This window comes from Leishmania major, chromosome 22, assembly GCF_000002725.2.
Source record: "Leishmania major strain Friedlin complete genome, chromosome 22".
Classification (NCBI taxonomy): domain Eukaryota; phylum Euglenozoa; class Kinetoplastea; order Trypanosomatida; family Trypanosomatidae; genus Leishmania; species Leishmania major.
The window spans coordinates 298,110-312,253 of NC_007263.2; the positions used below are offsets into that span (position 1 = coordinate 298,110).

The 14,144-nt window shown below is 54.6% G+C and overlaps 1 protein-coding gene across 1 annotated transcript; it reads right to left on the bottom strand.

Moving 5' to 3' along the window:
* Positions 1-5,113: 5,113 nt before the first annotated feature.
* LMJF_22_0750 (conserved hypothetical protein) lies at positions 5,114-8,554 on the bottom strand (the record flags this gene model as incomplete). The annotated part of the gene is made up of 1 exon (XM_001683174.1): positions 5,114-8,554. One exon carries the CDS (start codon positions 8,552-8,554, stop codon positions 5,114-5,116), a length of 3,441 nt encoding a protein of 1,146 aa, XP_001683226.1.
* Between the last annotated feature and the right edge of the window lie 5,590 nt (positions 8,555-14,144).

A 14,144-nucleotide genomic window follows, 5' to 3' on the forward strand; every position in this document is an offset into this window, starting at 1 on the left:
GATCAACGCATCCAATCCGCCATGCAACATGAACTCAGGCCCCACACCACCCGGCCTGTCGCAGGCCGCCTCGCGTGGCGCCAAGCAGCCGTAAACACGCGTTGCAGCAGTGCCCTCAGCCATCCGAGCACGGCCTCAGCCTCCAACTCTACCCGCTCCCCCGGCCCGCCTCGCCGGTCGCCACCTCGTGCGTCCCTCGGGGTGGCGCAGGCTCCTCACCAGCAGGCAGTGGAGGGGTCGGGTGGGATACACGCTCGAGTCACGCGGACACTCTGCCCCATCACATCAATGACGGAAACGCGTTCACCGTCGCAGGTAGCGCCGACGCAACGCCACCCACGACCTGGCCGCCCACATCAGCGGCGATAGATCGCTCTGGCTTCTCCAAGTCCTCGGTGCCTGACCCTGTCGCCACCGGAAGTGGTTCTGCAGGTGGCAGCGACAGGGGTAGGGGGTGCACTGCTTGGTTTCCTCGCAGAGTGGGGTTACTGGACTCTGAGATGCCACACACGGAGATGTTCCTCTCCCCCTGTCATGAGGGGTAGAAAGTGAAGCACAAAGAAGAAAGCAACCAGATCGGTTAGCCAAACAAGGGCACACCAACACACGGGCAGAAGAGAGAAAAGAAAACAAGGTGGGAGGGCGGACTAGGGGGAAGGAGAAGGAAGGGGAATAAGAGCGTCACCTGTACACTGACAAAGGCGGTGTAGAAGAGGGGTGGGGGTTGAGCAAGAAAAAGGACCAGTGCGAGAGGGAGAATTGGGGGGAGAGGGAGGGGTACGAAAAGAGAGAAGTAGAACGGAAACCGCAACGGCGACAAGCTCGAAAACGCTTGTGCTCTTCCCTTGAGACATCGAAACATCCTCTGCTTCGTTCGCTGCTCGGGCATTTTCTTCGTGTTTGTCTCACGCGGGCCATCCACAGCCGACACGATCATCTTACATTAACTTGAAAACAAGAAAGCAAACAAAAGCAAGAGGCAACGTTTCACCGAAAAACCTACCCCTCGCCGAACAAAAAGGGGGTGTGGGCGGAGGTGCCACGCTGGGCAGATGGGAAACGGGGGAGGTTCGACCGCAGAGAGCTACGGAAAATCAAACAGGAGAGAGGAGGAAAGGGGGCAGGGGTATCTCTGTATCCATAAGCGACCGAAAACAAAAAAACGACACTGCCACACCAGAAACAGAAAGCTCGAACAAAAACAAAAACAAAAACGAGAACTCAACATACACCAAAAAAAGACGCCGCCCCTCGCCGCATCGAAGACAGATAAAAAGGTGCAAGCGTATATCGAAACTTTGCCGTGTCCGCCTACGCATGAACAGACTATTTATCCGTCTTCTATCAGCATACTCCACCACGAACAAGTCAACACACCAACGCGCATAGACAGCCACAGCGCACCCGCTCCCCCCCCCCTGCGGCACCACGGCTTCATCCCGGCCGTCTCGGACGAGCCGCCTGCCGTCGAATCGGGCCACGCGCGTAGCGGCCTCCTCATGCCCTTCCTCGCCCCTTCCCCGGGTGCGCGCGGCGCCATCGGCGCCACACGGAGACGCGGGTGGGCTGCACGCCTTCACCCACGCGGCCACCATTCGGGCTCCCGATCGAGGGCGCAAGCCGCGGCGGCCGCCGTGCGGGCAGCAGGGGGCAGTCCGGGCGCACGCAGCACGGGCCCGAGGAGGAAGTCGGCCACCCTCCGGTCAGCGCCCTCAGTCGCCTCAAGCAGCCGCATTCCATCATCTGCTCCGCGCAGGCTCGTCACGTTCGCGCCTGGGGGACTCGGCGGTGCAGCTCGGGACGCCCTCGCCACGCTTCCGGCATCTGCGCCTCATCAGCCCACCCGGGCACATCGACGGCGCGCCGCATGCTTCGCGCACGCACCTTGCGGCCCACGGGCATGGTCCGCTTCGCGCCGTTCCCGTCCACCGCTCTTGCACCTCCCGCCTCTCCATGCACCGTCTGCGTGCGGCACGCGACGTGCCGGCTGTGCATGACAGCGCCCGCGCACCGCGCTCGCAGTTCTGCGCTGCGGGGGCCTGCCTCAGCGCGGTGTCGTGGCCGGGGGAGGGGCCCGCCGGCGAGCATGTGCCGACGCACAAAGAACTCACAGCACGTAGCTCCGACGGAGCACAGGGGGCAGCGGTAGACACCCGGCGGGGGAAGCCCATGCAGCGCGAGCGGGATGTGCGTGGCCAGGTCACTGCGTGCAAGATCATAGCGCGAAACCAGGTGTGCCTCACGAGCCCAGCAGCCTTGTTCTCCGCGTGTGGGGGGCGGCGGCCGCCAAGTGCCTCTTGCCGCTGTGCCCGTCAGTGCATTCGTAGCATGACGCATCGCCGCCGCTCCTGGCCCCATGCCTGCCTGTGCCGCACCATCCGCCCACAGCCCGCCAGCCAGTGATGCGTTGAAGCGCACGCGGCCGCCGCGCATGAGCAGGGGGGAGGGTGTGCGTGCGGTGCTCCGAAGGGGGCCGATGCCAGGTGAAAAGAGAGAAGTCGTGATAATTCCAGGGGCTATACATGCACAGCTACCTGCAGAAGGCAGTGAGAAAGGGGGGCTGGAAAACGAGAGTTGCAGCAGGGAAGAGCTTCGCGCGGTTCGGGCAACAATGGAAAAGAAAAAAGGGAAACACAAAAACCAAAGTACGAGAGACCTCACGCGCATCTACGGCGTTCCAGCATGCGATAAACAAGAGCGAACACAAGAAAAAAATTTACGAGGACAGCAACAACCAAACAAAAAAAAATGGGTGTAAGAAAGGAAGGCGAGCGTGGGAGAACCTCCATGCCATACGAGGGAGACGCTATCCGCGCAAGCGCACAGTCCCAGAGCAGACGCTTCGCGTACAACACACCCTTTTCTTGCTTGGTTTGGTTGTTCTGGTTGTTGTTGTTGTTCACCGGTGAGAAGAAACAAACACATCGAAATCAGACATCCGTGGCCACTTGAGGGACCCCTTCCAAGAAAGAGAGAACCAGCACCTGCTCAACGCGGTCAGCTGACGGGGCCATCGGCAACCGAAACGCCGACGCGTGATCGGGCTTCCCCTTTCATCCACCACACAACCCTCGCGTCTCCGGTGCAGCGGTGCTGATTATCGCGACGCGGAAGCGCGAAAACAGCGTAACGAAATATGCTGCACGCATTTTTTTCTTGCAAAGCTTTTCGTCAAGAAAAAGGTAGACGCCGCAACGAAACATCAAGCAATGCAGTCATAGCAAAGGGCTCACGAGCCTGCAGCAGCGGCCTCGCTATATATGAATATATAGCGAGCTTGGTGCTCTCTGCTTGCCTTCTTTGGTATTGCTTTTTCCAAAGAGTCTTCGCGAACATAAAGAGGCAGCGGCTTGACAGGAGTGCGCTGCGCTACTCCCTCCCCCTCTCACAACCCACTCCTTTACGTATCGCAGCACCTCCGTTTCTCTTTGCCAGCACATACACACACACACACGCAAAGAAAAAAAACGTAAGGAGTCGAGGAGGAGATAACGAGGAAGAGCAGCGGGCGAGAGAGGAAGTTGCGCGGTGGTGCACCGACAACACACCAAAGTCAATGCAAAAGAAAGTTGGCATTCAAGCAAAGAAACATACAGCGTCACGGCCCCAACAAAGAAAAAGGCAAACCAGAACGAGAGAACACAACGCACACCAACCAAAAACAAGAGAAGAGCCGATCAACGAAGAAGCCGACACGACAGTGAGCCGAGAAAACGTACAAATACGTTAAGCATATAGATCTAGATATAGAGAAGAGAAATTCAAGCACACAAAACACGCGACGTGTGTGTGTGTGTGTGTGTGCTAGGGAAGACGGCAGTGTTATTTGTTTTGTTTTGCTTTTTCATGTGGTGCGACTACAGCAAGTCACGACGTGGTCACGGATGACGATGAGCTAGAGAGAGTGAAACGAAAGGAGAGAGATGAGTCATGAGCCCACCTGAAAAACGGGCAGAGAGACCAGGACACACACACACACACAGAGAGGCAAATAAGCGATGTCTTGAAAGCCGCGCATACGCCTTCACAGAAAAGATGGGACGGGGATGGGGGTTGTGTGAAGACACCAACGGCCAACATGCGAAAATATATACATATATACATATATCCAACAGTAAGAGAGTGTGAGTGTGTGTGCGTGTTTGAGAAGAAAACGAGAGAGTCATTACACACACGCACATACATACATACATAGGCATATATGCACATACACACATAAACGTAACAGCGTAACTTTAGTCGTTCTTGTTTATATAGTTGTCGGCTTTCGCGTTGTGCGACATGTGCCGCCCCGTCTGACGTCGCCGTGGAGGCGATGGCCGTGGTTGCCTGTGGTGAATTCGAACGCGGGAAAGTGGAGGGGTGGGCTGTGCGTGTGGAGCGTGCGACGCCATGCACAGACACACACGCATACAAGTGACATAACAATAATAAGCGTGAGCAGCAAGAGGAAGAAGGCACACGCAGACAGATATCCATGCACAGACCAAGAGAGACAAGGAGATGCAGAAAAAAAAGTGACACACATATCCATCGGTTCAGGCACAGGCGCATAAATCACAGACATAGACGCATGCACACATCCGATATGCATGCACGTATATACAGACCTTACACACTGATGGTGCCCGTCAAGTGGAGCAGGAAGGCGAACGAGAACAGCGAAACGAAAAAAAAAGAAAGGGAGCAGAGGGCGGAGGAGGGAATTGCACAGGGCGGGGCACTAACCGTCTGGAATGAAAAAGGCACGCGATCCCTTGACGATGTGTAAGACGAAACAAACAAAAAGAAGGAGAGAGAGGGGGCAGAAATAGACACACACACAGACACACAGACATACACACACATCGACGCACGCAGAAGGCCAGCGAAAAAAATATATATATATGACCACCTCAGAGAACGCAGAAGGAAAGAAGGGAGAAGAGCGATGGGCATCGTGATGAGCAAAAAAATGGGAAATAAGAAGAGGTCCACGTCCGTCGCGTGGGGGGGGGATGAGAAGAGGAGGGGGTGGGTGGGTGGTGAGTGATGCTGTGTGCGCATGCGCCTGTGTGTATATATATATATATATATAGATAGATATGTATGTGTGTGTGTGTGTGTGAACCGTCTACACGCCGCTGCCGCCAAAGTCCTGCATGACGTTAATGGGAACGAGGGAGACGCTGCCGTCTGTGTTCATCTGGTGGACGTAAATCTGCTGAGAGGTGGACTGTTGGTGTTGCTGAAGGCCCAAGAGTCGCTGCTGCTGCTGCTGCTGCGCCAGTGACGATGGCTGGTGGCGCTGCGGTGGCGTGGTTTGGTGAGAGAGCGGATGCGGCGTCAGGGATGGAAAGGCGCCGCATCCGCTGCCGCCGGCTGTCGTTGCCGCGGATGCCGGGAACGCAGTTAGGCTGCGCGCCATGGAGAGCCCCATGTTTATGGGGGATGCCGCCTCGCTGTGGTTCGGCGTCTGCGCAAGGTGAGGACTTGCATAGGATTGGTAGGTGCCATTGCTATGGGTGCTGAGGGTGCGCACGTGGTCGTGGCACGCCGACGGCGGCGACCCGAGCAGAGAGGCCTGCAGTGGGAAAGGCCTACCGGCAGGCGTCTGCACTTGTGAAACTCGCTGCTGAAACTTAGCAAGCGTGTAGTAGGCGCCTGCGGACGGAGCTGAAAGTGTGCTGGCGCAGGGGAGCGGCTGCATAGTCACAGAAGACGGGGTAGAAGACTGCTGCTGCTGAGACGAAGGCGGCACGCGGCTTGCGAAAGCGGTCATCAAGGTGGTGCTAGAAGCAGGGACCGACTGCGAGAACTGGGACAGAGAAAAGTCCGCGGCCGACACGACAGAGGAGGCAGCGTTGTTGAGACTCATCATCACCGTGCTGGCGCCGCCGTGCATCGTCCCAGACGATGATGGAATGAGCCCGCTGTTGATCAAGTCCACCAAAAGCGGCGACCCGTTTCCTGACCGCGATTGCTGCTGCTGCTGCTGCTGGGCGGCCGCCACCGCGTTCGCCATGATACTGGCCAGCTCGTTTTGTAGGATCTGGCGGCAGACGTGCACAAATCTGCAGTCCGCCCCGAAGCGGCACCCACCGGGTTGGCCGTGCAGGCGGCACAGCACGGATGCTTTCACCGGCGCGCACGCCGGTTGGTCTTGCAGCACGCGCTGCAGCCCGGCCGTGTAGGCGACTCGGGTGAGAGGAACAGAAAACTGCCCGGCAATCCCCAAAGAACGCCCCTCGTACGCCGTGCGGTCCATCACCTGGCCGTTGCTATCCCCGTGCTGGAAGCAGCAGCATGGCGTGTTTTTCGCGTCGGCGCGCAGCCGCTCCACTATGGCTGAGTCTACGTGCACCTGGTAGCAGTTTTCGCCCTGACGACAGCGGCCCAGCTGGTAGAGCAGACATAGCGACGGTGTTTTGAGGCGGCCATTCAGCGCCTTGGTCATGTGGATGGCAGACAGCGGCACGTGCAGCTTGCGCCGCTGCGGATCGACGACCGCAATGCACCCGCGGTCGTCGATGCGCTGTTGCAGCGCACTACCGCCATGGTATGTGGCGGCCGCTGCCGGCAGCGACACCTCGCTCGCCGTCCGCATGTGGTGATGCGGCGTCGCAAAGTCCTCCGCTGTCACCGAACTCGTCACTCGCTGGTGGTGATGCAGCATACCCAGTGCAGACGAGGAGGTGTGTGCCAAGAAGCAGTCCCCACTCGAGTCAGGCGAGGCTGCCCGCTCCTGCGTGTAGACGTGGTGCGGTGCGCACAGTCGCCCATGAGTCGACAGAGTCGGGGTGTGGGTGTCGGAGGAGCATGTGCTGTCAAGACTTGCGGCAGCAGGCGGGAAGCCGCCGCTGCCGCGCAAGTCCTGCATCTGAGAGCGGCGCGGGGCTCCATCGAGGTTGAGCTTGTGCGCCACAACGGAGTTGACACGGCCACGCATAACTGGGCTGCCGTTACGGGCCGCGGCAGGAGCGTCCAACACGGCTGACGCGTCGCCGCTGCTGCCACACGCCGTCACCGCAACAGAGGCCCCAGCGGTCGCAGGAGCAGCCGAGGTTTGTGTGCCCCAGTCCTCTTGCGCAGTCGGGGAACTGTGGTGGCACAGTCGGCTGCCACCCGCGGCACCGCTGCTGTTGCTGCCGTTCTGCGAGCTGGTGTCCCACCCTCTCGCGTTGAAGAGGTCGCCAATAGTCCCCGGCAACGGCACATCGCTTGAGCGCTCCACCAGCGCCGATTGGAAGCTAGCGAGGACGTTGTGCAGTGTGGACGAGGTGAGTCGCAGGGGAGCCACCTCGTCGCCGTGGTGACGCGGACTTGCTCCCGGTCCTGCCCGCCCACTCGTGCTAACGACGCTACCAGATGGCGCCTCTCCCAGCGGAACCTCGTAGAAGCCGCTGCTGCTGCTCACGTTGTGTGCGAGGGCGCTGCCGCTCGTGCTACTGTTGTACATGTTGCTGCTATGGCGCCGGCTGATGCTCTGCGTAGTGTTGACACTGGCGATCAGGGGAGCGCCAGCGTTAGGATCGTGAAAGACGGGCGCGAAGTTCGCGATCATTGTAGTGTGGCCCGCCTCTTGCTGCTGGTGCTGCTGCTTCTTAGCTGCGGCAGAGTTCGCGGTCACATCTACACCCCTGCCGGTGTCTGCTTGAGCCTGCGAGTCGCGTGCTGGCGGCTTGTCTTGCGCGCAACTCGAGCGGCCAGCCTTCTTCCCCTCCTCATCCTCAGCATTGGGGGCGTCACTATTAGTCAAGCTAGCTGCGTCTCGCACCTGCAGAGCTGCGATGAGGCTCGATATGTTGCCGACGTCTACCTCTTCATAGCGGACGTCTTTGTCGACGGCTTCGTCGATGTCGCCGCTGACTACGCTGTCGCTGTCGTCGTTGATTGTGTGCGTGCTGCTGGAAGCATGGCCGCCGCGACTGTACGTGGCGGCGTTGGTTTTGACGCCTTCCGTCCCGCTCGTAAACGATGGTCCGTAGTAGTCCATTGCAAAGCTGAGCGCTCCGACAGGCCCGCCACTGCAGTAGGCGCCGCTGCTGTCGCTGTTCGAGCCAGAGCCGCACCGAACACCCTTCGTGGAGGACGACTGAACTCCTTCGACAGCGCGCGCCGTAGGGAGCAGCAAGAGCGGCTGGAGAGGGTGCTGCGCTGGTGGCTCTTCCTGTTGTGCGGGCGGCTTTTCCTGCTGCTTTTGAAGGGCCGGCGAGCCATACGCAGACACGGCAGCCGACACGCCAAGCGGATCCGACTCGGTCACGCCGCAAACGCTGGTCGCTCTCTGCCAAAGAGAGCCGACGTCGCTGCACTCTGTCGCTGTCCCCCAGGTTGCTTCATGAGAGGCGAAGCCGCTGCCGACGCTGGTGTCACTAAGGTTTGCCTTGCTCACGTAGGTGCTCTTGTTCGGGCTATTGGCGTTGCTTGTATGGTGCTCATGATGGTCGACAGCGCCTTGAGTAGCCGTCTCCTGTGTCGAGAAGGAATCGGACGCTGGATGTTGCCGCGGCCGCGGCAACCCATCCACGACACCGCCGTTGCGGTGTGTGGAGAAGTCGTTCCACCAACTCATGCGTCAACAGAGAAAATGAAAAAAAGCGAAGGGAGAGGACGACGAACACGCAAAATGGACGCGCAGACGTCAACGCTCACACACCACCGAGCAAGTCCGAAAACAAAAACAAAAATATTTGCCGGTGAAGATGGAAAACCGCAAAAACGTGGGGCCAATCCGAAACGAACGACACAAAACAAAAAAAAGAAGAAGCCGCAGCGGCGGCGGATTAGGGAGTGGGAGGGTAAAAAACGGGAGAGGGAGCGCGCAGAGAAGGGAGAGAGACACACAGACACACACACAAACACACACACCCTCCCGTACAAGACACGCAGCGTGCCGCCTCTTAAGTGGCCTCAAAGCAGGTGGTGGTGATAGCGTGGACGCTGCGGAGAAGAAGGAATGAGATATCTGTATATAAGGATATATAGATAGATGTGGATATTATGAAGGCAGCGAGATAAATAAATAGGGGGAAAACGAAATGAATGACTTCCTGGCTCTGTCTCTGTGTCCGTGTGTGTGTGTGTGTGGTTGAGGATTTCGAGCACAAGTGTACGCTAACGAAACAAAGCAAAAAGAGTGGAAACTCTCTACTCTCTCTCTCTGTGTATTTGGGTGTGTGGGGGGAGGGGGGCAAGACGGACACAATTCAAGCGAAAAGGAACGCGATGGTACAGAGAAGTGGACAGGAGGTCGTCGTTGAGGGAAGAGCGAGGGGGAGGGAGAGAAGAAAAACAGACAGGGCGTAGAGCAGACACAAAGAAAAGAGCGACTGCCTGTGCCTGCGTTTCTGTGCACGAATAACAACACAATAACAGAACGCGAAAATAAAATCCAAGAAGGCACACTCAGCCGCGCACAAAGAGAAAAGAAAGGGGGTGGCAGGAAGAAACACAACACACACACACACAGGCACTAGCGGGCACAGACGTACTTTTTCCCCCGTGAACGCGGTTTTCGCGGGATGACTGTTGTTCTTTTTACTCGATTGCACGCTCAAGCTGTTTCTTTCGCTTTTTGTTGCTGTTTATCGTCTCCGCCCGCTCGTTCGTTTATTGAGGGGGTATGGTAGGGAAGGGGAGGTGGTGGCAAGGGAGGGAAGAGGTGGTTCCTGTCGCTCTCTTCTTTTTGTTTAAACTAACCGATCTCGGGGTACTTGCAACGCGACCTTCTTCTTTTTGAAAAAAAATGTATTGTGTGTTTTTCCTGTTTCCCTCCACCTCTTCAATGCTATGGGGGAATGGAAGAAAAGAAAGGTACACCACTCGCTGATATATATATATGCATGTGTGTGTGTGTGTGTGTGTGTGTGTGTAACGATGACCTGTCTTGCTTGCTTTCGTCTCTCTGTGCGTATGGGGATGGGAGGGGGGAGGGAGCTCTTCGTCTCGAGCGATAAGATAAAGTCGTGAGCGATCTCTACGCGTGTTTATGGTTCACTTATTTTGCTTGTTGTTGTTGTCTTGCGCTGTTCAATAAGGGAACAAAAAAGGTGGGCAAACAGAAAAATAAAAGAGAGACAACACACACAACATACACAACACGCACACACAACACACGCACGCACGTACGCTCACGGAGAGTAAACGCAGCCGCTCAAGATACAAAAGAGATAGAAGACGACAGAATAATTCAAAAAGGGGGAAAACTACCTGCCGATTTTTCTGCACACAGGACAAAAATGGGAGGGAATTCAAGATGCGCGCACACACCAGAAGAAGGAACGCGAACAAGGGAGGGAGAGAGGACAAGCAAGAAAGGAATAAAGTGTGCCGCTTCGAGTACGTGCGCACAGCTTATTTGTTTTCGTAATAACAGAGGCGAGAGGTGAAGAAGACAGAGTGGGATGGGAGACAGGAGAAATGGAAAGAGCGAAGCAACAGAGGCGTAGAAGAATTTAAAACGAAAAAAAAAACGAAGAAAAAAACAGAGGTTAAAGACGACGACGAGCTAAAATATATATGTGCCACGTTATGTGCGACGGTGGTGGTGGTGGTGGATGTTCGTTTTGCTTCTGTGTCTCGAAAGAAAAGAGATTCGACAAGCAAAAACACAACAAACAAGAGAAATGACGAGCCTCTCCCTCTCCCTTCTGGTGCGCTTGATGTTTGGGCGGAAGTCGGTGTTAGAACGCCTTCGAACAGAACACACACATACACATACACAAACAATGAAAAGCGAACAGAAGGGCAATGGTGGGTGGGTGGAGGAGGGGGGGAGGGGATAATAATACTCACAGGAAATGCAAGTGACACACGGCAGAACAAAAAGAAAATGGGGAAGGCGGTCGAAAGAAAACGTATGTACACACGCGCACACATACATACACTCTATACATATATAGGTGCGTGGGTGGGTGGGTGGGTGAGCGTGGGTGTCGATGTATGTAGATGTATATAAATAAACGAATATATGCGTATACAGAGAGATGGTGATGGTGACAGTGATGGAGAAGTTGCAAGTAACAAAAAAGAGATGCGACAAGTCAGGACGATGGAAAGGGAGAACACAATACCAGGAACCACGGGAACAAGGACGACGAACACGAAAAGAAACAAAGAACAGGACAAATCCAAGACGAAAAGGTGTCTTCTTCTTTTCGGCTTGTTTCCCACACACACACGCACACGATAAAATAATAATAACAGTAAAGAGACGGACAACCACAGAGGCACCTCACAGAAAAACAGAAAAAGAAAAGGAATCGAGTCACGTGAAATCTCAACGAGCGAAAGGAACAAAGAGGAGGGGGAAAAAAACAGAAAAAAAAACAATTGGACGGCACAAACGAAACGAGACACTACTACTAATAATAATAATGATAATCATAACAAACACACAAACAAAAACGCACGCAAAACAAAAAAAAAGAGAGACAGAGACAAATGACACTACCGAGAGAGGCAATGCGGAAATCGCCAAGCAACCGAAAACTAAAAAGAGCAGATGGCAAAACACCATGAAAACACACACACGACACACAACAACGAAAGAAAAATTTAATCAATCAAAAAGGGGAGGGGAAGGGACGAGAAGAGAAGGGGCAGCAGAGACGGACTAACCACACAATGAAGAAGACAAACACGAAACAGAGCGAAGAAACGGGACAAAAAAAAAACAAAGGAGCAGGGGGAGGGAGGGAGGAGAGAGTGAAACAATACAGGTGAGATAAAAGGGGGAAAACAAAGGGGGACGAACAGGGAGAGAGGGAGGGAGGAAAGGGGAAGTAGCTACAGCTACAGCGCAGCAGCAGCAGCACTTGTCCGGACTACTTCGCCAAGAAACAAAGAGGAAACGAAATAAAAACAGCGAGAGAAGGGAAGGCAGCGAATAATAACAAACAAAGGTGAAAAGGGAACAAGAACCGAAAAAAAGAGAGGAGGGGTAAGCGGAAGTCGAACACGAGTTGCACTGATAACAACAAACAGGTAGGAGATGAGCGAAGAAGGATGAGAAGGTCGACAAGACAGAGTCAACGGGGAGAGAAGGAAACACAAACGGACGACGAGGAAAAGGATGAAGGAGAAACCAAAGACCTCCAAAACAAGCTTGAGGCTGACTGGTGATGAAGCAGGAGAAAGAGAGGAAAGGAGTTTTTGATGCTGCTACTGCTGCTGTGGCTGTGATCGTCGCGGATATTCGTCAGGCAGTGGAAAAGGGGGTGGGGCGCGGGTGCGAAGGGAGGAGAGAGGAAGAGTAGAGGGTGAAGAGGGAGTCCGATACGAGGACTCAACACACAAACGAAAGAGCACACACGCACACAAGAAAGAGCGTGAAAAATATATTGTGAAAGGGCAAAAGGGAAAACAAAGGACTGAGAAGAAGAGAGGGAGGACGGAGACGTAAAACGCACGGAGGAGCCTCGAAAGGAGACGATGTCCAAGAGAAATATGGACAATGAAGCCGAGAGAGGAGTGCACAATGTGGAAACGGTAGATGTGTCGGAGGCGGAGAAGGGGAGGAGGTGATGGCGGTAGTTGGTATTTAGACATCAACACATCAGCGCCAGCACAAGAGCACGAACCGAAGGCGTCACCCCCAACAACCAAAAAGAAAACACACACACACACCAATGACACGCTGCGTTTGTCGTGACGCCTTGAATCCTCTAGCTTTCTGTCCTGAATGGTTGATTGCTTCCGTGCCTGATTTTGCGTCGAGCCGCCGTAGCACACCTGTGTGCTCGATCGCTCTACCACTTGCGTGCCTTTTTACTTTTGCTTCCGTTTCCGTGCTGGGGTGCTGCTATGTGGGAGAGGGAGAGAGAGATCGCCCTACCACTCGCGCACCCGCGACTTAACAGAAAAAAAAGAGGGATATAACAGCGGGGTAAGCGAGAAATCGAGAGAGGAGAGCGGGGGCAAAAAAATGAGGATGAAGGCAGAAGAAGAAGCAGCTTGATCAAACAACGAAAAGGGGGAAAGGCAACTGTACGCACAGTCAAAGAGAGCGCGAGAGAGAGAGAGACAGAGTTGGGAAGGCAAGTGCTGATGGTGGTGTCACCGGAAGGCGCGGTAGTGGTGGTGGTGGGGTGGGGGTGGGGAGAAGAAAAGGAAGAAAGGATCGCGTGTGCGAGGGAGGAGCAACGAAGGAGAAAGGTGGGGGAAAAAAATAAAAGAGAGAGAGGGAGGGAGGGAGAGAGCAAAGAGGTAAGGAAGAGATCCGAAACACACACACACACATAACACCAACAACAAAAAAGCGAGCGACGATCTGCTTTGTCGTTTCTTTCTCTTTTTGTTCGTGTGTGTGTGTGTGTGTGTGTGTGTGTGGTTGTCGTTTCTCTCTCTCTCTCTTGGTTTGTTGTTTGCTCGATCTATTGCCCCGGGCTCACGTAACGTCTTGCGCTCTTGTCTCGGGTGCAAAAGGACGAGAAGAAAAGGAGGGAAAAGGACCGTATGTGTATACTTATATATACATATATATATATATATATATATGTATATATATATATATATGTGGGTGTGTGTGATGGTGGTGCTACAAACACACGTGAACTACACTTTTTTGTCTTTTATTTATCCCCTAACGGTGTTATTGTTGGTGTCGTTCCTCTTTTAGATTATTTCTTTTGATAAATAGGTGGTTATGGCGATTTCTTCGTTGCGTTCAACACCCCTTTCTTGTGCCTTCCGCCTCCCTCTCCCTTCGTTTTGTTGTTTTCCCTCTCTCCTTGTTTTCTGGCCCTTTTTTTGATCGTGTGCTGACTCTTCGCCTTGAAATGTCGAGCGGTAGAGAATGAGGGAGGAAGACGGAGTGGGGAGGAGAAAAAGCAACCGTAGCCGTCGGTGTTCGTAGCGGTGCGAGCGAGAGAGCGCGCGTTGCTTTCGCGGTGGTCACTAATAGGTTCTCTATGAGCTCGTTGCCGTTGTTGCTGTTGTGTGTGTGTGTGCTCTCGTTTCCTTCCGTTTTTTCTTTTCGTTTTTTTAAGGAATTCAAAAACAGTTTTCTTTTTCGCTCACACACTTGTGTGTGTGTGTGTGTGTGTGTGATGTTACTGCTGTTGTTGCTGTGCTCGCTGTTTTGGGGGGGGGAGAAGGAGGGGTAGAGCGAATTGAGGAAGGGAAGTTCGCTCGTTGGCTTGGTTCTTTCTTTTTTTTTCAGC